The 26,572-nt window shown below is 39.2% G+C and overlaps 4 protein-coding genes, 1 non-coding gene and 1 pseudogene across 5 annotated transcripts in view; 5 read left to right on the top strand and 1 right to left on the bottom strand.

Annotated features, from left to right (window-relative positions):
• LOC137736521 (dynamin-related protein 3A-like) overlaps positions 1-5,949 on the top strand; it is a 17,021-nt gene extending 11,072 nt beyond the window's left edge. Inside the window, exons 15-19 of the mRNA XM_068475783.1 lie at positions 4,459-4,580; positions 4,692-4,835; positions 4,940-4,992; positions 5,241-5,340; positions 5,601-5,949. Coding sequence (XP_068331884.1) covers positions 4,459-4,580; positions 4,692-4,835; positions 4,940-4,992; positions 5,241-5,340; positions 5,601-5,642 — 461 coding nt within the window. The 3' untranslated portion in view covers positions 5,643-5,949. The remainder of the gene's footprint in view (positions 1-4,458; positions 4,581-4,691; positions 4,836-4,939; positions 4,993-5,240; positions 5,341-5,600) is intronic.
• Positions 5,950-6,034: 85 nt separating this feature from the next.
• LOC137736511 (protein TIC 55, chloroplastic-like) lies at positions 6,035-8,480 on the bottom strand (annotated as a pseudogene).
• A 604-nt stretch (positions 8,481-9,084) lies between these two features.
• On the top strand, positions 9,085-9,158 carry TRNAI-AAU (transfer RNA isoleucine (anticodon AAU)). The gene has a single exon. It is a non-coding gene; the product is annotated as a tRNA-Ile (tRNA).
• A 1,134-nt stretch (positions 9,159-10,292) lies between these two features.
• LOC137713054 (lariat debranching enzyme-like) lies at positions 10,293-13,182 on the top strand. The gene is made up of 9 exons (XM_068452294.1): positions 10,293-10,553; positions 10,831-10,988; positions 11,113-11,234; positions 11,412-11,605; positions 11,688-11,870; positions 11,967-12,085; positions 12,225-12,364; positions 12,441-12,548; positions 12,685-13,182. The coding sequence occupies exons 1-9, from the start codon at positions 10,431-10,433 to the stop codon at positions 12,774-12,776; spliced, it is 1,239 nt and encodes a 412-aa protein (XP_068308395.1). The 5' UTR covers positions 10,293-10,430; the 3' UTR covers positions 12,777-13,182.
• A 1,505-nt stretch (positions 13,183-14,687) lies between these two features.
• Positions 14,688-17,261, top strand: LOC137718204 (putative pentatricopeptide repeat-containing protein At3g25970). Its single transcript, XM_068457708.1, has one exon. It carries the CDS (start codon positions 14,866-14,868, stop codon positions 17,023-17,025), a length of 2,160 nt encoding a protein of 719 aa, XP_068313809.1. The 5' UTR covers positions 14,688-14,865; the 3' UTR covers positions 17,026-17,261.
• A 5,413-nt stretch (positions 17,262-22,674) lies between these two features.
• LOC137732400 (aspartyl protease family protein At5g10770-like) lies at positions 22,675-26,170 on the top strand. Its single transcript, XM_068471713.1, has 2 exons — positions 22,675-22,966; positions 24,614-26,170. Exons 1-2 carry the CDS (start codon positions 22,744-22,746, stop codon positions 25,909-25,911), a joined length of 1,521 nt encoding a protein of 506 aa, XP_068327814.1. The 5' UTR covers positions 22,675-22,743; the 3' UTR covers positions 25,912-26,170.
• Positions 26,171-26,572: the final 402 nt, after the last annotated feature.

Raw genomic sequence — 26,572 nt, forward strand, 5'->3', positions numbered from 1 at the left:
TGTGGACGAAGAAAAGGCAACTGTAAATCACGAAACAAAGAGCGTAGCCAAGAAATCTCTGCTGTTGTATAGGCCAGTTGCCTATACTCAGCCTCGGTGCTGGATCGGGAGACCGTCTTTTGTTTCTTGGAACTCCAGGAGATGAGGTTCGAACCCAAATATATACCATAACCTCCCGTAGAATGGCGCGTATCAGGATCTCCTGCGTAGTCTGCATCTGAGAACGCACTGAGCTGCATACTGCCAGGTTTGTACAACAAACCTTGTGCGTACGTAGATTTAACGTACCGTAAAATGCGTTTCACAGCCGTCCAGTGGGTTGTAGTAGGAGCATGCATGAACTGACACACTTGATTAACGGCATATGAAAGATCAGGACGTGTGATCGTAAGGTACTGTAAGGCCCCCACGACACTTCTGTAAGTGTAAGGATCAGGATATGGATCACCCTCATGTAGACTGAGTTTCTGACCTGCACAGACGGGCGTTGAGATAGGCTTGGCATCAAGAAAATTGGTCCGCTTCAAAAGATCCAATGCATACTTTGCTTGACTAAAATGCATCAGATTATGCGAATAGGAGACTTCCACACCCAGAAAATAGTGGAGAGGCCCCAAGTCTTTCATTGAAAATAATGTGCGTAGCTGCTGGATTAAACGATGCATCTGCCGTGGATGATTGCCTGTAAGTAATATATCATCGACATAAATCAACAGAAGTAAATAAACACCTTGTTGCTTGAAGACAAACAACGAATAATCACACTTAGATTCCTGAAAACCCAACTGAAGCAGGAAGTCCGAGAAACGTTGAAACCAAGCTCTCGGTGCTTGTTTCAAACCGTACAAGCTCCGTTGTAACTTGCATACATGATGTGGGTATTGGGAATCAACAAACCCAACAGGCTGCCTCATATACACCTCCTCCGCTAGATACCCGTGTAAAAAGGCATTCTGAACGTCAAGTTGACGAACTGGCCATCGATTTGAGACTGCAAGACTAAGTACTAATCGAATGGTACTGTGCTTGACCACTGGACTGAACGTTTCGCCATAATCCACGCCGTGCTGCTGATGAAACCCATTGGCAACTAGCCGTGCCTTATATCGATCGATGGAGCCGTTTGCATGTCGTTTAATCTTATAAACCCACTTGTTTGGGAGCAAATTCATATGAGGTTTGTAGGGAACAAGATTCCACGTCCCAGAACGCTGTAAGGCATTAAATTCTGTGACCATAGCATTTCGCCATTCCTGTTGTTTCACGGCTTGACTAAAGGACGTAGGTTCAACAGGTGTATCAGTGGTGACGACATGCAAAGCATATTTGGGATTAGGTTTCTGGATGCCAGCTTTGGAGCGTGTTTGCATGTGATGTACGGGATTAGGTGCACAACCAAGGTCCGATTGCTGTTCAGGTTCACTGATAATTTCTTGCTCATTTGGCATTTCTAAAGGTACAATATCAGGGTTGAGAACAGGAGGAGTGTTAGGGATTGCAGGCACACTAGGGTTTGCTATGGAATCCACAGAAGAAGTTATATTTGTTGGGGGAGGGTCATGGGAAAGAAGTTGGGCAGTGCTAGGAGAGGCGATGACTGGGGAGTGTGATGGAGATAAGGAAGGGAAAACAAATAAGAGATCAGATGAAGGAGAAATACCTGTGGCATGGACGCTTTCCTTTCGAAGTGTGATATCCTTGAATGGAAAAGAGTCCTCATCAAAGAGGACATGGCGAGACAAGTAAACTCGTCCTGTAGATACATCCAAACATTTGTACCCCTGATGGTCTAGCGAATAACCTAAGAAAACACAGGATTTGGACTTAGCCTCAAGTTTGTGTTGTGTGTAGGGTCTCAGCCACGGGAAACACCTACACCCAAAGACTTTAAAAAAATCATATTTTGGTGTTCTTGTAAACAATTTTTCATAAGGTGACTTATTCGACAGAACACGAGTAGGCAACCTATTGATGATATAGGTGGCTGTTTGACACGCATCAGGCCAAAAGTTTGAGGGAACACCAGCATGAGACAACATGACTATGGCAGTTTCGACAATATGACGATGTTTCCTTTCTGCAAGACCATTTTGTTCTGGGTGTTTGGGACAAGAAAACCTTTGTGAGATGCCATGTTTATCTAAAAAATCTCGAAAAACATTACTCTTATACTCTCCTCCTTCATCACATTGGAGAAGCTTGATAGAACGCTGAAACATGTTTTCAACCTTGGTTTTGAATTTAAGAAATATTTGGAACACCTCAGACTTATTTTTCATAGGAAAAATCCAAGAATATTTGGAAAAATCATCAACAAACAATAAGTAATAACGATATCCTTCATTTGAAATAACGGGTGAACACCAAACATCCGAATGTAAAAGATCTAAAGGGAATTGCGAAACAGATTCTGAAACTTGAAACGGCAATTTGGTACTCTTACCTAATGGACACGAATGACAGAAACGTACAGCAGAGGTGCCACTAATTGGCACTTGATTATTGGAAATTAAAATTTTGATTATTTTAGACGCAGAATGGCCCAAACGATCATGCCATTTCTGTGCAGACACTCGGACTCCTAAACACGCTAGAACGGGATGATTGGATGATCCACCGCCATTAGGAAATGGGTATAACCCATTCTCACACTTCCCTCGGAAAAGCGTCCTCCGGGTCTTGAGGTCCTTAACAAGAAAGAAATGTGGAAAGATTAGTATATAACAGCTATTGTCAAGTGTAAAACGATGGGCAGAAATTATACTGGTGGAGGCCGTAGGACAATGTAATATGTTGTTAAGTTTAAATGAGCAAGAGTCAGTCATGATTTGATTTGAACCAGAATGTGCAATAGAAAGACCAGTATCATTACCTACTCCACCAATGTTTTCATTACCATTATACTCCTTGGGATTGACAAGGTTCTGTAGCTCAGGAGTAATATGGGCGTTTGCCCCAGTATCAAGTAACCAGGAGCCATTTTGCTGACGATTCAGTGTGGTTGGAGATGAAGCCATAGCTGTTAGACGGTTGGTTGGAATACGACCTTCGTAGGCTGCATTCATGCGATGATAGCAATCAAGGGCGGGATGCCCTTCTCTTCCACAGATTTGACAGGTTATACGACCACCATAGGAAACAGACCTTGCAGCGGATTGTTGTCTGTGGGCATTGTTGTTGCGAGAAACAAACCCTCTCTGATTTACAGAGGAACCACGGTTGGACGGTCCAGCGCCTCGTCCAGTACCTCGAAGACGTCCACCACGTCCTCTTGCAGCCACATACACATTAACGGGAGCAGTGTCTGTCACCTGAACAGTTTGCTCCGCCATCCTTCTCTCAGTGGTGAGAAGGAGAGACTCCAGAGTGGGATACGTGATAGGAGAATCACGTGCTTGTGCGGCATTCACGGTCATTTCAAAAGCAGGTCCAAGATTATTGAGAATAATCTGAACAAGCTCATCCTCTTCAACTGGTTTGCCAGCTAGGGCTAGGTTGTCAGAAATAGAATTCATCTTGTCAAGAAAATCAGCAATTGAAAGGTCACCTTTTTTGGTTTGCAACAGTTCGTTGCGCAGAAACAGAATTCGATTCTGAGAGGATGATGCATAGCGCTGCTCCAAAGCTTCCCAAGTTGCTCGAGACGTGCGCTTGCTTGCCACAGTTGACAACACAGAAGCTGTGAGCGAGCCATTGATCCAACTGAGGATCATTTGATCATGTTGCGTCCAGGTAGTGTACGACGGATTGACTGCAGTATTTCCAGGAAGATTCATAGGAGGACAAACACAGGAGCCATCTACGTACCCCATTAGATCACGACTCCTCAAGATAGGAAGAATCTGGGCTAACCACAATGGGTAGTTAGTTCGATCGAGTTTGATGTTGACGATGGTGGTCATGGCGGAGGAAAACGGGATGGTTGGATTGATGGTAGTGGTGGTGGTGTTGTTGCTGCTAGTGTCAGACGACATAATGAAAGGTAGTGGGCGGAAAAAAAAAAAAAAATTGGATCGATGTCGTTGGACTTAGAGAGCTCTGTGTACCATGTGGAAATGATATATTTTCACTATCAATCTTGTAATAACACTCAGATGTTTTATATACATCTTACACACACACACATGCAATAAACTAAAGATACATGCTTGCTGCCCATGCTGCTGTCGGGAATATAACTAAAGACACATGCTTGCTGCCCATGCTGCTGTCAGGAATATTGCAGCCACGTGCCCATGATGCAACACATCAGAGCACATGAGGTCTGCTGTCCAGGTTGTCTCCTAATTGTGCAGTTGGTGGAGCAGCAGTTGATGGAGCAGATTCGGCAGTTGGTGGAGCAGCAGATTCCTTAACATGACTAGGTCTAACAGTTTCTTGTGTGTATGTGTGTGTGTGTGTGATGGTATGTCTATCTATTAATCTGCCATTGCTAAGATCAATGAATTTTGTTAACAGGTTCTACGAGGACTTGGGGTATTCCATCTATATTTGCGAGTAGTACATCAGGTGTACAGTCTGGTAGACCTTTTGGTGAACGTCATTCGGAGTCAATGCCCTCTACAATCAATTTGAGAGAGGTACATCTGTGGTTCACAGAATTTTATGTCTTTATAACTTATTATCTACTCATTCATTTTAGAATTTAAATGTGACCCCTTTGTTTTTCCCTCTGTCCTTGCTGATTTCAGCCACCATCCATCTTAAGGCCAGTTGAAACGACAGAAAATGAAGCAGCGGAAATTATTGTAACCAAATTACTGTTGAAATCCTATTATGACATTGTCAGAAAGAACATTCAAGACCTAGTTCCAAAAGCTATAATGCACTTTCTGGTATACCTATTTTCTTCTTCTCCTTTTTTTCTTTCAATATGTTAGTAATTATATTACGGTTACTATGAAGTACATTAACATGTATCATTCTTACTGTGGCATAGGTCAACTCTACGATAAAAAACCTTCAAACGGGCTTTATTCAAAAACTGTACAGGTATGGGACGTATGCTGTTGTTGAAAAGCGGGAATACAGCCCTTTTTCAGGCCATCATACGACATTTTTAGTCTTTATTATGGCTATGTGAAAGACACGGACTGCATTTGTAACACAAACAAAAGCACTGCATTACCGGCATGACTTCTGTGAATTACTCGATATCCTGCATGAATGTGTTTCTGTTGGTTTTGCGGCATATTGTTGATTGGAACTTCGAGGGTGATTTGCTTATGCTAATTATGCAGAGAGAACCTGTTTGAAGAACTGTTGAAGGAGCATGATGAACTTGATTCAAAAAGAAAATGTGACCAAAAGTTGTTCGAGGTTTTGAAGCAATCTCTTCAGGTAGTTTTTAACTTTTAATGTTTGAGCAGTAAATGCCTGCCTGCTTTCCATGCCTTCTTTTTACCTTGGTTCTATGTTTTTCATGGACCCAAAATTCACAAAGAAAGGCTCTTGGAAGCCTCATTGAGTAATCCCCCTGTTGAGTTCTCTTAATTCGTATAGTTTTACTCCTAGGATTTCATAAATTGTATGTTATTATGTAGAAATTCTTGTTGGTTTTCTTTTCCAATGAGTAAACTTGAACTGTTTGCTTGATCTAGACACTCGAGAAGGTCGAATTTGATGTTTCAACCCAAACTTAAAGTATTGGCACTGATTTTTCGGTTGGACTGTCAAGGATTCCGAGTACTTTGCCTCATCTGCACAAAACATCTGAGGTGAGCCAGTTCACACACCATTCATTTTCCATGCCATACACGACTGACACCACAGCTTGAAGATCATTTCGACGAGAAAATCAGGCATTGTCCACATGGATTTGATATCAAATATACTAGTATTATGGTGGTCCGTTAGGCGATTAGCACTAGTGATTACCAGGTTGTATGGCGTCCTCCTCCTGTATCATTTTTTGCATATGGAATGAATAAGTTGTATGATGATTAAAGAGTCGGTTCAAAATAGATGAGTTGTATGTGTAGGGAGTTTTGATCGGTGCTGCAAGAGTTTCGGTTTTAAAGACGTTTTTTTTAACTAGTGAAAAATGGGTGTGAGTATATTTTGCAAGCAAGGTATACAAGATAACGGAACTATCTGATAACGCAGATGCGAGTTAGGCCACTCGGCCATGATAGTTTTGAGAAAGCCACAACAAAGGTTGCATCTTAAGCTTCCAATGAGAATCCAAACGTATAAAAAGTACAAATTTATAATTTCAAATCGTCTTCCCGGCAGTTCACAATCTCCTATGCGTCCTTACGAAGTTTGTTGTGTTCAACGCCACCGCGTACGAGCATGCATAAACCCCAGCAGAGCTGATTGCTGCTGAGACTAATAGAATGGCCTTCCACTGCCTGCCTGAGACAAGAATTGCCAATGCAGCAAATGCAACAGCAACAGCAGTGAGGCCCTTTTGCCATGCTTGGAAAGCTTTGACAACGTCTCTGCAGATTTTGCAGTGGACCACGTGCCGGAAGTACCGGTTGGCCAAGTTTGGAGCGTGCATGGATCCAATGCCTCCCTTTGCCGGGAAAGACGCAGAACCGCCGGCTACAAGTCCGGCTGGTGCGTGTTCCACAACAGCCGGTTCTTTGGGCAACGAGATTGTGCTGTGTCCGAAATGGTAAGGCATTCCATGCCCTACTTTGTCCATCCATTTTCGGTATTCAGCCACCCAAGTATCTGAAGATTTCAGGTTAATGTACAGCTTTTTGGTGGGTACTTTTTCCTTCATGAGTATCTCGTTCTGCGACGAAAGAAATCCCATATCTTGCTCGAAAACCTTGCCTGCATTCTGATGAAAGTACCATTTCGGAAACAGTTTCGCGACCGGGGACCTTTTTGTTCCACCAAATCTCACAATGAGCATAGACTTCCCTTGTCCAGTTGGTCTACAAAGAAATAGACCTGAAAAGTAGTGTTTTTCCCCAGTTTTTTCATCAACAATTTCCCTGTTGTTTTGAAGAGAGCATGGTGCCTCAAACCTCAAGAAGCTTTTCGCCGATGGATCAGTTGCCTTGCCCCACCAGCCTGCGAATCCTCGAACAGTTCGTTCAGTGACCTCAAAACGCAATGGTTGAGCATCTTCCCTTTTCGCACTCCAATCCGTCCTGTCATGTGAGATTGGAACATGGGCAGGATCCATGAGATTCTCCAGAAGTATGGAGTGATCATAAGGGAGCTCATGAGTCGTTGAAGTGCCTTGAAACCCCGGCCGAGCGAAGTTCTCAAACCATGGAATCTTAGCCGGGTTTGGTGGTGTCTTGTGAGACATCCAAACCCACACAACCCCTTGTGAGTCCCTCACCTCGTATGTCTTCGCGCAAACTGATTTCGGAATTTTCGCATCGGTTGGAAGCTGTAGTACAAAAACATAATTAGGCACTCAACATAGTTAACAGACACTGATTCAGGAGTCTCTATCACTACGAAGGTATCCCAGCTAATCACGAATTGCCATGCTTTTTTATTTTCTCAAAAAACAGTGCGTAATTAGCTTGAAATACTATCAGACTCACAGTAGCATCTTGTCCTTGTTAGTGCGTGAACAAAAGACAAGAGACACAGACCTGAGGAATCTTTACACATTTTCCTTGGCCTTCAAATTGCCAACCATGATACAAACATTCCAACCTTCCATCAATCAGCTGCCCTTCCGATAGTTTCGCCAACCTAGCTAAGAGTGGATTGTCATGACTCACAAGTCATAACTAGTTAGTAAGTTATTACGACGCGAACCACTTTTATACATTTAAATTAAAAAACGTTACAACATAAACATGCACACTAGCTCTCCAAGCTTTAACCAGTTAGTAAGTTAATACAACACTAACAACTATTTTGGACTCTAAATTAGCCACTTGAGCTTCAAATATCTAGAAGAATCTAGAATCAAAAGACACAGTTACCTGTGGGGGCAGCGATCCTGGTAGCACTGGAGCTGTCCATTGCCGTCCCTATAGAGCACAAGCTGCTTATCAAACACCGTGAGACCCAGAGGAGCATCTTCCGGAATGTCCTGGGTGAGGTACAGAGGGTACCATTCCTCCGTCCAATCATAATCCGCCGCCACCCTCTCTCCCCTCCTCTCCGCCTCGGTGGTTGGACCCACCAGTACCTTGTGATCCTCCCGATCCTCATCAAGCGGCGGTGAAGCGGCGGGAGGAGGTGTGGTGTCTGCAACTGCAGCACACTTGATGCTGCTGAAGCTCATCTTTCTGGAAGGAATGAAGGGTCGGGGATGGGTTGCTGGGGAGAGAGATAAGAGGAGTTTGAGCGGCTGTGGTTGCTTGGGGGTTTGGGGGAGGTGGAATGGGAGAAGAGGGGGTGGAACAAAGCCATGTTTGATTGAGTTGGGGAGGAAACAAGGGAGGAAGAAGATGGTGACATGGAAATAAAAGGAAGAGGGCGAAAGCTAAGGAGGAAATAAAGTCATGTGAATATGTGATTCTAGAGAGAGAGAGAGAGAGAGAGAGAGAGAGAGAGAGAGAGAGAGAGAGGGAGGAGTAAGAGAGTGAAACTGTGTTGGGGGTTGCTTATTTGCTTGTTGCACTTATGTTAGCCACATAATGCTTGGAGTTTGGTCAGTCAACAAGAAATAGTGCTGAGACTGATTAAGTTTCACACGTACACATGTCCCCTTTAGGTACTAAACATCATTTACAATAGTAAAACAAACCCTATTTCAAGTGTGTGAGAAGATATTAGACATGTTCAACTAAGTAAGGCAACTCTCACGCTACGTGGAATTAATTGATTGTAGATCACTTGAGGTTGTCGAGTGGAAGTGGAACTATAATACAAGAGGCTCATGCTTTTGTGAGAGGTAATTAAAGATGACTAGGTTAGTGAACTCCAACACCAATTTTACTCCTTATGTGATAAACAAAAAACCAAACGTGGCAACTCATATACTTTCAAACACTACTTTTATCTCCTCGATGTGCTCGGGATACCGTTACTATGTAGTTGCAAATAATATGGATGTAAAAGGAACTCATTGTAAATTTATTAGGAAAAGTTTATTGGGCTTGAAATTTTTTGGATTTATGTAAATGATGAAAAAAATTGACGGTATCAACAACTGGCCTATTAGCTCAGCTGGTTAGAGCGTCGTGCTAATAACGCGAAGGTCACAGGTTCGAGACCTGTATGGGCCATTTCCTTTTTCCTCTCCCTCCTATTTTTGTCGTTTCTCTCCCTCCGCACGTCCTCGGCGGTACAGCGCGGCGGTGTTCATTCCTCCTCTCCTTTTTCTGCTGGTTCTGGTGGGCCCAACCAGGAGCTTTTCTTCTTCCTTGTTCCTTTCGGTTAAGTTGAAATGGAGGTGCGGATTAGGTTGAGGAATGATGACTGCTCACAATTTGAAAACGAGAATTGGTCGGTGGGTTGGTGTTTGTTTGTTCCTGATGGATAGAAAAGCAATTTTACACTGACTGGTTGCTTTCATTTTCAAAGTCCCACTTCAAATTGCAGATGATGAATTACAAGAATTTGAACGTAGAAGAAACACATTGTTCCAGTCAATTTGATTACGCCCGAGTCGACTATCAATTGATTTATTTGTTACTTTGTTACTCAACTCTACATGTATCTTTCCATAAAAAATTTATGGTTACTCACACTTCTCCGATTCTGTTTGTTAATAAAATAAAAAGGTGAAATGAGTTTCTGTTTCGTACTTATGTTTTAATAAACGCATATGATTTAAGAATCAAAATCTTTCAAATTCCTTCTACATATAACAAAACATCAGGTACTCAATAACCTCAATGTTAATCATCTACTTAAAACTTTATATATATACAAATCAATAAAATCATTAGCGTGGTTTGACCAGAATAAAATTTCGTCAATCAAAATATCTCTAGAATGTCCTGTACGAAAGGTAGGAAGTTTGATATTATGATGACTTCTGTAGAACGATGTCAAACTAATTAAAAATCATGAATAGTTCGAAATTTTTGTGAAAACACAATTGTTAAAATTTCGTATTCTCTCTTGCGTATGCATTAAAAGTGTTACAACCCATGCAGAACTAATGTTGCAAAATATTTATTCCGAGAGTAATTAAGATTGTTAATTTTTTTTAAAATTATTATTAGTACTTCAAAAATCTCATTCTACACTCTAAATTTTTTATATTAAGAAATAAAAAAAAATAAAGAGGAGTGTAGAATAAGATTTTTGAAATGCCAATAATCCTTCTTATTTTTTTTTTTCTATGACATCGTTTGTTAAAAAAAAAAAAAATTGTTAAGTTTTAACAACACAATAATTAAATTAGCTAAATTGAAAACAGTATTCAAAAAGAATTTTAACCCTTAAGAAAGCGGCAACCAGTTCAATCTTCTGCTCTAAACTGCAGTATAGGGTTCGGGTTTCCCTCCAATCCAGTATTCGATTCCCTTTCGAGGATCACCGGCATCGGAATGAAGATTGCAGTAGAAGGTTGCATGCACGGCGACCTCGACAACGTCTACCGAACCCTCCAACACTACGAAAAGCTTCACAACACCACCATCGACCTCCTCCTCTGCTGCGGCGACTTTCAGGTACCGCCGCTCACTTTCCCAAGTTCCCCAATCACCCCTTCACTCTTGCTTGCTTGCCCTACATTTTTTTTTTTTTTTTTTTTACCTGTACTCAATTTTCTCTGAACGTAGCGATTTTTAGTTGAATTAATTGTTCAATTTCCCAAATTTCGGGACTTGCAGTTCCGCTCTTGCTTCTTTGCCCTAAATTTTCAATCTTTCTGTTGGGGGTATTAATTGTTTATGAAATTAGAGGATTTGATTCATCATGAGGGAGCTATTGGTTTTGTGAAATTAGGCTGTGAGGAATGAGAAGGACTTGGATAGCTTAAATGTGCCTCACAAGTTCAGGAGCATGAACACATTCTGGAAGTATTATTCCGGCGAGGCAGTGGCTCCGTACCCGACCATATTCATCGGTGGGAATCACGAGGCTTCCAATTACTTGTGGGAACTGTGAGTCCCTTCTTTAACTGTAACTTATGGCATTCTCTTCCAATTGTTTTTGGTGTCGTATTTTTTTTCCGCTTTGGATGAATAATTTGTTGCGGATTTTTTACTTGTTTATGCTGTTTTATAGGTATTATGGAGGATGGGCAGCACCTAATATTTACTTCTTGGGGTTTGCTGGTGTTGTCAAGTTCGGAAACCTTCGGATTGGTGGGCTCTCTGGAATTTATAAACAGCCCAATTTTCTAAAAGGTTAATTTGCTTTACTTTTGTACTGTTGCAGGTTTTTAGTTCTTTGCTTATCTTTCGTTGATAAAACAATAGCTGTTTTTGTTTTTCAATTAGTTGTAACCATAGCTGTGGTATGTGCAATTTTGATATATGGTGTTAAAAGTTTAAACGGGGTTCATTTTTTCCCCTCCTGAGCAGGACACTTTGAGAGGCCTCCTTTTAATGATAGTACTATCAGGTCCGTGTATCATGTTCGTGAGTATGATTTCCACAAACTCATGCAAGTTGAGGAACCAATTGATATTTTTCTTTCGCATGATTGGCCTGTTGGCATCACGGATTGTGGGGACTGGAAGAAACTTGTTCAGCAAAAACCATATTTTAAGCAGGAGGTAAATGCAAGAATAAAAAATTAAGTTAGTAAGTTCAGATTGGTATGATTTGAATCACTTATGTCGTTTAAAATGTCATTAGGTTCAAGAAAGAAAGCTTGGAAGTAAACCAGCTGCTCAATTGCTCGAAAAACTGAAACCACCTTATTGGTTTTCAGCTCATTTACACTGCAAATTTGCTGCTCGTGTTCAACATGGGGAAGATGGTCCAGTGACGAACTTTCTTGCTCTTGATAAGTGCCAACCAGGACGTAAATTTCTACAGGTATTTGATGTGTTTCCAAAAGTAGCATAAAGGATGTTCCCTGTAGTCATTGTGGTAGTTAATAGTTCTATATGTGACATTTTTCTGGCATTTTAGGTTATTGAAATTGAATCAGAACCGGGCCCTTATGAGATTCAGTATGATGAAGAATGGCTAGAAATAACTCGGCGGTTTAACTCTATTTTCCCTCTCACAACCAGAAGTGCAAATCTTTGGTGTGTACATCTTTCGAAATGTATTGTGCATGCTACCAATGATCTGACAGTTAAACTTTATATATCTTCCGTAATCTTTACCCTTTTAAGGGTTTTTCTCTTGTAAAGTAGCTACTGAGTGCGTATGTTAATATTGTAGGAACGTACGTCTTGACAAACAAGAATGTCGTCAGTGGGTCAGGAGCAAGTTACAAGCAAGAGGGGCCAGACCCTTTGAATTCACTCAGACAGTTCCACCATACAATCCCTCTCAATCTGTCGCTTATGGTTCCTTCCCTGGTAAGGATCAACGTCATTTAGAATGCTGTTAAAACAAGAACATTTTATGTACATACTACAAATTTCTTTTTGGCAGGACACATTCGGAATCCTCAGACAGAATCTCTATTGCACTTTCTGGAACTTCCTTACCTTCTTGATAACATGTCACAATCATCCGAAGTACTCCCAAGTCCTCATAGAGGTAAAAATTCGTTCTCTCGGCTCATAAAGTGAGGGTTTATTATGTCAGTTGCGTGGTAAATTTTGCTGAGTGTTTTTTTTGTTTAACAAATCTTTTTGTCTTTCAAGCTTCAAACTAATTGCAAATCTTTCCGCAGGTTCTGTTGAAGAGAACAGTGAAGACATTCCCATTGATGATGTGGATGAGTTGGAAGAAGATGCTGTGGATAGCGAAAATGAAAATTCGTGAAAACTCCTAAGTTATCTGCTCTTCAGGCATCTATCTTTTGTCAGTTTCAAAATATTTGGGGTAATCAATGCCGATAGGCTCTCAGTCGAGGTTTTTTGACTCGAATTTTATGCATAAGCTTCGATGCTCTATCAGGTCGGCCTGGCCTCATCTGTCATCCCCCACATCCCCACTCTGCCCTCTTTTCTCGTCCTTTTCCTTCGAGTTTTTCCATTTTTTTTGGGCCTGTTGTAAAATATCTTTTATTCAGTGTAATTTTTGTAGTAGTAAGTGAATCGTTTGCTACATTGACCCATGGGATCGAGAAATGTACGACTTTTGTTTTCTATCGGAAAGTAGATATATTGACTTGTAAGACAATATCTTCAGTGTGTTTTAGGATTTGTGGCTTTGTTATTGTTAATTAGCTTTCGGGATTCATTTCGCCTCACTTTGATATCCCCCTTGAGCAAAATCTTGGGTATAACCGGTAATATATCACCGTCTATTTATCTCACACAAGGCGCAACCACACTTGTAATAAATCAGGGGTCCGACTCCTGCATTTCAGTCCTCTTGTTTGCGTCTTTAGCGGACTGGTGGCCATACCAAAAAATTATCCGTTGCAAGGAAATTCTTCTTTGAAGGGACACTTTCAAGAGTTCGAACAAAAATTGAGATTGAGTCATTAATATCTGCATTATAAAAGCGATTTAAAGGTAGACAACACGAAAGACATGTAGCTTAAGTTGTCATGAAATGAGCCAACAATGTATGTCAGACTGTTAGCTTCGACCATTTGGTCTTTGTAACAGTTACTAATTGCTTCGACATTTCAGGAGCTCACACTGTCGGATCAGCTTGCTGCAGCGCATTCAGTTACCGGTTCAAGCAAGACCCCAAAGGAAAACTCACTCATTGATACATCCTTAGACAATGCTTATGCAGAGGAGCTCATGAGACAGTGCCCTGCAGCAGGTGCAAATCCGTCTACAACGGTAAAAAACGATCCTAAAACATCGTTTGCATTCGATAATTAGTGCTACCAAAATCTGCTAGCCCACAGAGGTCTGTTTCAATCGAATTCCGTCCTACTAAGAGATGGCAGAACAAGAAAACAAGTGGAGATTGTTGCAGAGGACCAAGTTAGTTTTTTTGGGAGTTGGACTCTGGTCTTTATTCAAACTTCCGAACATCGGTGCGAAGACGGATGATGAAGGCGAAATTCGAGCCTCTTGTCCGACAACAAATGCCTGGAATCTGGTGATGGTTTTGTTGGTTGGAGGAGAAAAATTGAAAGGCAATGTCAAATGGTGGTACTTTTTGAAAGTGTTGCTCAATGTCGAAAGTTGTTCAATATTCATTTTGTAAAACATTATTTTGTTTGTGCTGTCAACCACAAGAGTTCTTATAACTTAGAAGACCAATACTTCAAAGTAAAATGGTTGTTACCTTTATTTTGTGTTATTGTCTTTCATTTCAAATAAGATTATAGTTGCGAGATACGAGTTGCTGAATAGTTGTAGAATGTGAGTAGTTGATCGATCGACATAATACGTTTGGTCAATCAATCTCCCATGCTACAAAATTTGATATGAAAAAAAAATATTTCAAGTTTGTTCTGCATTGGTGATGAGAGAATTTTTATGTTGCATTACTCAAAATCTTGAAAGGAAATAATAAACGATACATTGGTCAAAAAGTTAACTTTCTTTTTGTGACAAGTAATATTTTAAATTACTTTAACCCACGACTACAAAAAAATCATCACTTATCACGAATTTGGGTATTAACCCAAATAGAAGAGGTGGGTCGAATACTTGGCATGCCCATGCCCGACCCATGTCCGGGAATATATACTATTTAAAGTTTGAACAAAGCGACCGACCGTTCCAATTAATTTAAAATTGGTATTTCAAACAAGCAAAACTGAACCCGCCGTTGTTGCCGGCACTTAGCTTCTGTGGTGCAGAGCCAGAAGTTTGACCCAGAACCTCTTCTGGCACGATCAAGTTGACATATTTACTTGTCTTCTACTTGACGGCCTTCGGAAAAGTGAAAGCTTTTGCCGTTTATATGTATCGAAAACGGTAGTGGCGGCTACTCATGAATGAGGGCAGTGCACTCAATTCTTGACGGCACAGTGAATGCTTTACGCAAGGTTTCGATAACCCATTGCAGGGAATTCAAATTAGGAGCCCTCGCAGACGTTTACTCGGCCAACAATATCCTCAATGGATATGCGAGATGTCAAGATTTTTATCTTGCACACAAAATGTTTGATGATATGCCTCACAGAGATACTGTCTCTTGGAATACGATGATCGCGGGGCATGTAAACTATGGAAGCTTTGAGGGTGCGTGGGAGATATTGAACTCCATGAAAAGATGTGGGTTTGATTCTGATGGGTATACATTTGGAAGCATACTTAAGGGTGTTGCTTGTGCTTGTCGATGCGATCTTGGGCAGCAAGTGCATTCTACGATTGTTAAGACGGGTTATGTGGGTAATGTTTATTCTGGAAGTGCCCTTTTGGACATGTATGCAAAGTGTGGGAGGGTTGAGGAGGCGTATGTGGTTTTCAAATCCTTGCCAGAACGTAATTCTGTGTCATGGAATGCGCTAATTGCTGGTTTCGTGCAAGTAGGCGATCGCAAGACTGCTTTTTGGTTGTTGAATTTCATGGAGCAGGAGGGAATGAAGCTTGAGGATGGCACAATTTCTCCACTTCTGACATTGCTTGATGATGTCGAGTTTTACAAGTCTGTTGCACAGCTCCATTGTAAAATTATAAAACATGGGCTGGGATGTGAAAGTACGGTATGCAACGCGACAATTACTTCATACTCAGAATGTGGGTCGATAGAAGATGCGGAAAGAGTGTTTGATGCTGCTTTTGGTAACAGAGATTTGGTAACATGGAATTCCATGCTAGCAGCATACTTGGTTCACAATAACGAACTAGTCGCTTCCAAACTCTTCATCGACATGCAAATGCATGGATTTGAACCAGACATCTACAGTTATACAAGCATCATCAGTGCCTATTCTGAAGTAAATAAAAACCCTGGAAACTTCTATCACGGGTTGGTGATAAAAAGGGGATTAGAAAAATCAGAGCCAATCTCAAATGCTTTGATAGCCAGGTATCTCAAGTCAAATAAAAATTCCATGGAAGAAGCGCTGCGTATCTTTGAATCCATGGAGTCTAAGGATCGTGTTTCATGGAACTCCATTTTGACTGGATTCTCACAAATTGGTTTAAATGAAGATGCCTTGAAACTCTTTGGGCACATGAGATTTTCGGAGGTGGAGATTGACCATTATGCTCTCTCAGCTGTTCTTAGGTCATGTTCAGATTTAGCAACCCTCCAACTGGGTCAACAGTTTCATGCATTGACACATAAATCAGGTTTCCAGTCCAATGAATTTGTCGCTAGTTCTTTGATCTTTATGTACACAAAGTGTGGGATCATTGAGGATGCTAGAAAATCCTTTGAAGAGACCCCCAGAGACAGCACAATCACTTGGAACTCGATCATTTTTGGATATGCACAACATGGGCAGGGATATGTTGCACTCGACCTCTTCTTCCAAATGAAGAAGGAAAAGGTGAAACTAGATCATATAACGTTTGTTGCAGTACTAACTGCTTGTAGCCACATGGGTTTAGTAGAACAAGGCAGCAAATTCCTAAAGTCTATGGAATCCAATTATGGAATAACCCCGCGAATGGAGCATTATGCTTGTGCAGTAGACCTATATGGGCGCGCTGGGCGTCTAGATGAGGCAAAAGTCTTGATTGCAGCAATGCCATTTAAACCCGACGCAATGGTTTTGAAGACTTTACTTGGTGCCTGTAGGGCTTGTGGGAATATTGAATTAGCTGCTCAAATTGCAGGCCATCTGCTAGACCTAGAACCGGAAGAGCATTGCACTTACGTTCTTCTCTCCGATATGTATGGACATCTCAAAAGGTGGGATGAGAAAGCTAGTGTAAAGAGGCTTATGAGAGAGAGGGGTGTGAGGAAAGTCCCCGGCTGGAGTTGGATAGAAGTCAAGAATGAGGTGTTTTCTTTCAAAGCCGAAGATCGCTCCCACCCCCATTGCGAAGAGATATATTTCGTGTTGGGACTTTTGATGGAGGAAATCAGAAGGATGGATGTTGCTGCTAATTTAAATGTTTTGATGCATGATTTCGAACATATCGATGGGTACTTTGATGATATACATCTCCAGAACCATGATTCAGTTTTGTTGGCTGCATAACGCGGGCTCACCATCTTTGCTCAAAATACCAAATTTTGTTTCACATTTGTATACTATTGTATGCACTATTTCTTGTTCCAAAATTTTTAGAAATTATAAAAGAGTTGGAGCGTTCGAAGTTTTGTAAATTGATCAAATTCCAAAGCTCTGATTCAGTATGAATACAGGCTTTGTTCCAAGGAATCATCAACTTGCCTTGTCTGCTAATGTGAACATGTTGCAAAAAAGTAGTGTGTTAGAACTTTTTCTGATGTGTGAACTAGAAAAAGTGGAGAAGTTATAAGGGAACTCCTCACATTGGAGGAAATCGAGGAGTAGGAGGGAACTTATCTACATCTTGATGACATTGTCAAGGTACATCACAAGTTGCATATAATTCAGATGCCATTGCATGATTAGTTAAGGAATATTGTTGTTGTCGTATTTTTGTTGTATGAAAGTTCTTCTCATGTGTTCAAAAGTGAGTTCTATATGTTTTGAAGTTGTGAGCAATAACCCGTCTTAAACAAAGAGATAACTATTGAAATAAGCTAAAAAAACCAAGTTAATTCAAAACTAAAAGCGACGGGTGGGTCTTGCAGTCAAGCTCCCTTCTGCCTTTGCACTTGATGGTCAATCTCAGTCTGTAATAAGTACTCTATGGTTCGGGTCTTTAGCAGGCTTACTGATAAAGATCAATCGTTTATTTCTAGATGCTTTGATATTCCCCTTTTTCATTCTAGTTATTGATATGGGAAGGGAGAAGAAGATGAATAGATCCGACCGCAACTTCGAATATGGAATTCAAAGGGATCAAATTGAAAATGATTCTCTGAATAATGGTTCTAAAACGCGTCTTTAGAGTAATGTCCTTTCTTAGTGTATCATGATGCATTGAAAAGGGGTGATGACAACCAAAGGAGGCATCCATGTGCAACCAGAAAATGAGCACATGAAGACAACCCAAGAGTGTGAATACAAAGAAAAATTCATCCCTGTGTAGTTTGGATAGTTCTTTGATGAATAATTAACAAAGCACTAGAAAAACAAGTTGTGAGCTGCCATGACAGTAATGCCTTTGTCTTTCATATCCCTTATCTTTTCCTAATGTAATATCAATCTTCAAGAACTAGCCACCACCAAATATTGACTCCATTTCACATAGGGTGTTGTTATTTACGTGCTCCTTTTTACCTTTTACATACTCTCATTAATTTTCATCTATCAGGTTGAATGAATTGAAAATAATATAATGACAAAAATTAACTTGAAGTGTATGAAATGTAAAAAAAAAAAAAAAAAAAATGTGTAGATACCACCAACTGTCACTATTCATCACATGAACAGTATATATATATATATAATATATTACATTCATATGAATCGCATATTATAAATTACAGCAAGCCGTCTCTTCTCATATGTTTCTTTGGGTCCTCTCTTTTAGACTTTTGCAACACCAAATTGGCAGGTGACACACTCTTTCTCACTATTTTAGGGTTTGAAATAATCTTGGAAACTATACACGTAACCTTATTATATAATGTCATGAATATAGTCAGTTCTTCTCTGAATAAGACGTTTATTTTTTTTTATTAAAAGACAAGTTATCAATAAAGCACCGAAATTATTAATAGATAAATTGTCAACAACACAAATTATCAATGTGTTATTATCAATAGTATCGATACAAATTTCGTTATTTAACAAAGGACGATCATACTTCACATCAATTTCTAGATATATATAATATATGGGTAATGGGTCATTAAGATATTTTCCATTGTTGAGTAAAAGCTTCAGATGATGATCTGAACTAATTGTACCTAACATCTTCACTTTCCATATTTTCAACTAAAACCTTTTCATATTTTTCAATGGTGCACAGTGCACTATCACAGTGGGCAAATTAGGGAAACAAATAATAATTATAATAATTGGGCCATGCCAATGCGTAAAGAAAATGAACTCTTATCGAAAAATTAATAGATATTGCCTGCTGGTGCTGAAAATTGCATGGTGATTGGAAGATAAGCCATCAAAATCTCTATCGGTATCTCTCTCTCATATTTTGGGACAGACTCCAGCTTTCCTCCACCATCCACTACAACTTCTGTCTACCCCACGCCCTAACAAGATTCCAACATCTCTTTCGTCTTTCCCTCTCCGATTAATGATTCTAACTATTTTCTTTTTCACGATTAATCACCAGAAATTGTCGATATCTAATTGACAATCAAACGAGAACAAGAGAACTACGCAGGGCCAAGTTTGGTTGGCCACCCATTCTGTTTAATTCACATTAGTATGAAAACTAGGGTATGATGTCGAATCTCATAAAGTCAGGAACGATAATTTGAGTCTGGATTGTGACGGATTCATGAATATTTATTCATTGGATGGAGTAAAACAACTAAACTACAAAATTTATTGAATTTGATTTTTTTCTTCTTGTTTTCTCCCTTCTTGATGTGTGATTTTATTTTTTATCTAATGCTTTTGGATTTGTTTTTTTTTTTGTTTCTTTACCTGTATTTTGGTTTTCTTGTTTTATGAGAGGTAAAATTTATGTTTCTACTGACTAGGTGTAACTTCTTTTTTTCATGTCAGTAAAATTCTCTCGTACTACGAAGTTCTTCAATAAATAACAACTAACTACAAAAATGTTATCTTCTTTGAGGTATTTCATTGTGCATATGAAGAAAAATATTGACAAATTAACTTAATTGTTGGCACATATTAAGCAAAGGAAAAGAGTATTTCTACTCATTATTGTGGTACTATTGCTTAATTATTGAGGATAGTCAATTAAACAAAAGATTTAATAAGAAGTTTCTATTTATGTGGAGTAATTATTGAATTAAATAAAACTTGGTGGGTGTCAATTTTCTTCCAATAATTTCAGTTTGGTGTGCTCAGTGTGGTCTTCGTGTACTCAATTATTTGTTGGGTGCAAGTGTGCCAAAATATTATGCACCATACGAAGTCATATCGTTATTGGTCTTGTTACACGGTATGCACCTAAAAATAATAATTACCTTGTCAGACAAGTCTTCACTTTAATCATAATATTTTCTCAAACTCTTAATTCGAACTAGTGATTGTCTTCGTTTTAATCATAATATTTTACTTATAATATGTTATCAAACTTTTGATCTGAACAATGAGGAGACGTATTTTCTATTCGAAAGTAGATTTTGGAAAAAATAAGCAATAGTATGCCAAAGATTTACATGGGATAATGAAATGAATGGATCAAATATTAGATTGGACTTTTAAGTTGTTAGAATACGTTATAGTGGGATGGATTGGTGGAGACTTTGGGGTAGGTGGGTTACCACTTATATATGTGTATAGAGTACACTATTATATGTGTATAGAGTATTGTTATTCACACATCTACACATCTATTTTTACTTTTCACACATTCTCTCAAATTTCGGCCGTTAAATCGAATAAATTGAATAAGATACATGGATAAAACTAATAAGGACGTGTGAATACTGAATAGCACTACCCTATATATATATATATATATATATATATATATATATATATATATATATATATATATGCCCTTTATGCAAAGGGATCCCCATTTTTTTCAAAAAATGGGGATTAGATGTGGGGCTCACTCCACATCAAATTTTAATGATCCGAACCGTCTATGTTGTTAGTCTCGAATCATAGATCATCATTGCAAAAATTCAATTCAATCCGAAATAATTTGCCTATTTTATTATCAAGATCAAATTTCATTGTTTCTTATATAACAAAGTATTCGTTCATTTCTTTGAGCCCAATTATATGTCTTAAATATTTCCGATTTGCCTAATATTTTGAAAGGATGATCTATGAGGTACAACTTGAAAATTAGACGGTTCGGATCGTTAAAGTTCGATGTGGTGTGGACCCCAAAAGGGATCCCCATTTATATAAAAAAAAAAATGAGAATCTCTTCCCTTAAAGGCTTCCTACACACACACACATATATGGAGCAATCACACACACACATATATATGGAGCAATCTGTTGCACCACATTTTTTAATAAAAATTTTGACACATGTTTTTATGAGGTTCACTCTGTAATGTATTTTCATGATTTGAACCATCTATCTTTAGAACATCATTCATAGACTATCCTTGCACGAAGTTAGACAAATCCATCATTAATGCATTCATTTGTGATGAAGAAAATAGACGAATATGGTTATACAAAAAAACTATAAACCCTTACTCCAATGGTCATATAGTTTCAAATTTGAGTGATTTTTTGTAGACATCACTTTTGGGGAAAGACCTAAAATATAAATGATTCAGATGATTTAAATACATTATAAAGTAGGTACCACATAAATGTGTCTTAAAAATTATGTAAAAATAATGGTGTCACATATTCGTCCCCATTAAATATATATTTTAGGAATAAAATCATGGAAAACCTTCATTATTCCATTGGGGCAGCCATTCCAGCATATCTCCACTACTGAAAAATCAAGTGCAGAATACAATGATTGATTTGCTTCCCATTACACATCTTTTTCAAAGTCTGAAGTGAGAACCCCTAATATTCTAATTGGCTTAAAATTTGACAACGTTGTCGTTTTAATGATAATTTTGGTTGGACCCAAGTCATTTCGGTGCTGAAAAAATACTGTACAACATGTGATATATCTATATATATATCTCTCTTCTGGAAGGTTGAAATAATGAAAGATTTAATGAAGTTGCTAATTTGCCTATACTTAAGAAAACCATGTTAAGGTGTATATAGTACTAACTATATCTAGAAAAGATGAACGAGTCATGGATGATAATTAAGCTGCCTTCCCTTGCTATTATGCTACAATACCAAGTGAAGACAGCCATTATGTTAGTTTATACGGATCTCTCTCTCTCTCTCTCTCTCTCTCTCTCTCTCTCTCTCTCTCTCTCTCTCTCTCTCTCTCTCTCTCTCTCTCTCGTTACATACCATGCCAATAGCATTCACAAGTGTGTATGGGTGTAGTGCATCTGGTAATTCATGGTCATGTTTTTATTATTTAGGAGAGGTGGGGGGTTCGAAACTATTACAATAATTTAGGAGAGAGATGAGTTTCAAACTTGAAAAGCATGGGAGGAAACTCAACACCCTACGCACTCAGATATTAGACCACATGTGATAGTCATTTTGATTTTATAAATTATAAATTGTATATCTCTTGTCATGCTGACTAATCACGTAATAAAAATTTAATTGTAAGGACGAAAATTTAGGCCCATGCTATGTTTTACTTGTATATGGACAAAAGGTGAGCTAAGGTTGCCTCACGTATAGTCTCTAGTATTTGCCACTCACCTTCAAGATGCTATGTATTTGTCGACATCTACGCATTGGATTGGGATGGTTGGACTTAATTCTCCGCAGCAAAGAAAATGAAGCTGAAGCCACAGAGTCTAAATACTTACATACATATGTATACGCCGTGTATACGTAGTGTTATATCTGCCCTTTCTAAACAAACCCTATTGTTCAACAAAAAAAAAAAAAAAAAACCCCTAATCAACCAGTTGGTCTGACGTCGTTTAGTGGATTTGATATTGATGGGCAAGCTTGCATTATGTGTTTGCTGTTATAATGGGTGACGTGTAAGAATTGATAACCCAATGGGTTTCCAATTAGCTTATAAGGCAGAGAAGGTCACGATTTGTAGGAGCAATACCATAATTTGAATTCTGGGGAGAGTTTTCGATACTCATGGCGGCAACTCCCAGTTTTTCTAGCTCCTCCTCCTCCTCCGCCTCCTCCTCCCTCATGAGCTATTTGCTTGGCTTTTCTGTATTTCTAACCCTATTTCTCAGCTCTTTGGAGAAGGGCTTTGCCATGGAAGAAAACCAGCTTCTCCATCAACATGCTCATACAGTTGAACTCAATTCTCTGCTGCCGGCAACCTCCTGCAGCCCTAGCTCCTCCGCCAAAGGTTAATAAATATGTTCATGTTTTTTTTTTTTTTTAAATTTTAATTTCAGTTTTATTGGATATCTTATATATATAGATAATGAGAGAGTAGCAAAGTGCAACGAATTAGTAGCTTAATACAATTCCCACGTTCCATATTTTGTACTATTTACAATAATCTGAACTGAACATTTTGTAGGTCATCATTGCAAAATATCATCCTTACAAAAATTCATTTATATTGAAAGCTATATTTTGTTAGAGCTTGCTTATACGTAGATACATGGTTTAATTGCAAAGTTGGAAACATATGTAGTGTGGGTGGTCGGAGAATCCAATTCCTTAACCCGTGAATTAGTAGAGACACAACAACAAGCCATTAGAAACATTTCTTTTTATAAAATAGATAAAAGAAAATTTAAGGGGATACTTTGATAAGGAGAGCACGGGTTAGATTCTGCAAAATCTTAAAAAGTCATAAAATTGATGTTTTGAAAAGTAATAAACCATTGGTAGTTGTTTTAATTTTCAACATGCATGATTGTGAAATGGAACCAAACATGTAAATAGTGAGCCACAATTACCCATTATTTGATGCCAACACGATTATATATTAACACCAACAACAAAGGGGATTATGTTTTTTTACTACTAATAATTACACAATATTAATCTAATTTACGAGGAAGGAAATTCAAATTTGAGTATATAAAGAAAAGTATATTGCTCTAATCAACTTGGTCAAACTCAAATCTATCGAGAAAAATAAGAAGAGGTTAATTTTGACATAATAAATACATTCCTTTTGTTTGTTAAAAAACTTTCAAAAAGTTACTGAAAGAGCTTTTTTTCATGGCTTTGTTTCTTAAAGTCTTCTGTTTCCAATAACATATATGTGTGTATGCACACGCGTGTATTTGAAGTTTAAATTTTTTACATTCATTTTATGTATAGTTTTTCCGTAGTAATTTATCTTTGATTGACACCTGTTAATAAATTTAACTATTTTTAACTTTGTTGTCATAAAATTAACACATTTCAATCAATGATGAAGGCCACGTAGATGCCACACGAATATGGAAAATTTAATCTTGTGTATTTGTAAGCTGCAACAATTAAAAATTACGCAATGACCAAATATGATACAATTAATTAAATAAATTCGACTATGATTGCTCAACAAAAGCATGACATAAAAACTTTTTTTTCTCTTTTTTTTTTTTTTTACTAAACAAATTAAAATATCCAAAAACCATGCATGTTGTTTGGTCATTCATGTTCACATAAGCAGTACGACAGAGACTGGCCAGCAGGCCAAGACACCGATGAACATTGATGCCTAGTGCCGACCTTTACCAAATAATGCAAAGAATATAGCAAGGCTGAATAATCTTTCAGTCTCACAAGCCAGTCCCATCTTAAAGACAAATTGCTTTTTCATATTCAAAAAAAAAAAAAAAACCCATAAGAAAATATTACGTATTTTAGGTATTTTTGCTCGCCAGCACTTTCTTCTGAAGTAAAAATTGTTAACTAAATTCTAGCGATTTTTTTAAAAAATACTATAACTCGGAAAACACTTTTAAGTTTTTGTGCTGAACATAATCAGAAACGCTTGATTCTAATTAAAAAAGTGTGAAGTAATTGTGAATCATCTCTTTGAATTCAGGTCACGACAACAAGGGACCAACGTCATCATCGACCGTACTGAAAGTGGTACACAAGCACGGACCATGCTCTGGAATCAAGAAGAAGAACTCCAAAATTCCAACCCACGCTCAAATCCTCACGCAAGACCAAGCCCGAGTTGATTCAATCCACTCCCGAGTCAACACTAAGAAAGCACCATCCGCAGCCACCGTCGACAAACTCCGCCCATCCGCCGAAACCAAAATTCCGGCCCAGTCCGGAAGCGTAGTGGGCTCAGGCAACTACATTGTCAGCGTGGGCCTGGGCTCGCCCAAGAAGATGCTCAGCCTCATCTTCGACACGGGAAGTGATCTGACGTGGACCCAATGCCGCCCATGTGCCAAATCATGTTACAAACAGAAGGAGCCCATCTTCGACCCCGCAGCATCCGCCTCATACGTCAACATCTCTTGTAGCTCCGCCACGTGTTCCGAACTGGAGTCAGGCACTGGAAACACTCCCCGCTGCTCGTCCTCCACATGCGTCTACGTCATTCAGTACGGAGACCAGTCATTCTCCGCCGGATTTTTCGGGAAGGAACGGCTGAGCTTAACGTCGACGGATATTTTTGACGGGTTTTTGTTCGGGTGCGGCCAGAACAATCAGGGACTCTTCGGGGGCGCCGCCGGTTTGCTCGGTCTCGGCCGGGATAAAATCTCCATCATCGAGCAATCCGCCTTGAAATACAACCGGTTCTTCTCCTACTGCCTCCCCTCCAAATCCAGCGGCACTGGATACCTCAGCTTCGGCAAAGGCGGTGGATCTTCCAGCGCCGTGAAATTCACACCCCTCGCCGACGTCTCCCAAGGCGGGTCGTTTTACGGCCTCGACGTCGTCGGGATCAGCGTTGGCGGGAAAAAATTACCGATTCCCGGTACAATTTTTTCCTCCGCGGGGACGATTATAGATTCCGGGACAGTGATCACGCGCCTGCCGCCGACAGCATACACGGCACTGCGCGACGCGTTTCAGCAGGGGATGAAGAGCTACCCGTCAGCTCCGGCGCTTTCGATTCTCGACACTTGTTACGACTTCAGTAAGGTCGATACGGTGACGTTTCCAAAAATTTCGTTTGCGTTCGGCGGCGGAACGACGTTGGAATTGGACCCGACCGGGATATTCTACGCGCCAAGTGCCGATCAAGTTTGCCTGGCGTTTGCCGCAAACGGTGACGACAGCGACATAGGGATATTTGGGAACGTTCAGCAGAAGAGGGTGCAGGTGGTTTATGATGTGGCTGGTGGAAAAATCGGATTTGCCCCTGCAGGATGCCCCTGAGGGCTTATGTGATTTGCTGCTTGATTAGGATGGTTAAGAAGTTTGATTAGGCCAGCAGCAGCAGCTTAGGGAAAATGTTGGATTAAACAGTTGACGACTAAAGATCGTCCTCAATTGGTATTAAAAAAATGTAATGGTAATACATGTAGACGAGTTGGAACAAACCATGTAGTGACGATTGGTATGAGCATGTAAACGTAATAGTAAAAATAAATTTCAAGTGTGTAAAGTGTACAAATTAAAATAAAAGTACACTTTTGAATTGTTGCGATTTTATAATTCTCGCATATTCCAAACCATGTAGTGACGATTGGTATGTGCGTGTAAACGTAACAGTAAAAATAAATTTCAAGTGTGTAAATTGTACAAATTAAAATAAAAGTACACTTTTGAATTGTTGCGATTTTATAATTCTCGCATATCCAGTCTGCTCGATAATTCTTGTAAAACTTTACTTCATTTATATCTTCTAAAAAATTGAATGCAAGTCTTGGATTACAAGAGATTTATATTTTAATTGGCTAAGAATATTTACTCTTACTGCCGTGTTCAATTCCTCTTTAAAAAAACAGTGTTGAATTAGCCAAGTTGGGAATGAAAAACACTATTAACTTGCTCTTGTGGATGAGTGGTGACCGAATTATTACGCAAGGGAATTTCA

The sequence above is a fragment of the Pyrus communis genome, chromosome 1, assembly GCF_963583255.1.
Source record: "Pyrus communis chromosome 1, drPyrComm1.1, whole genome shotgun sequence".
Classification (NCBI taxonomy): Eukaryota; Viridiplantae; Streptophyta; class Magnoliopsida; order Rosales; family Rosaceae; genus Pyrus; species Pyrus communis.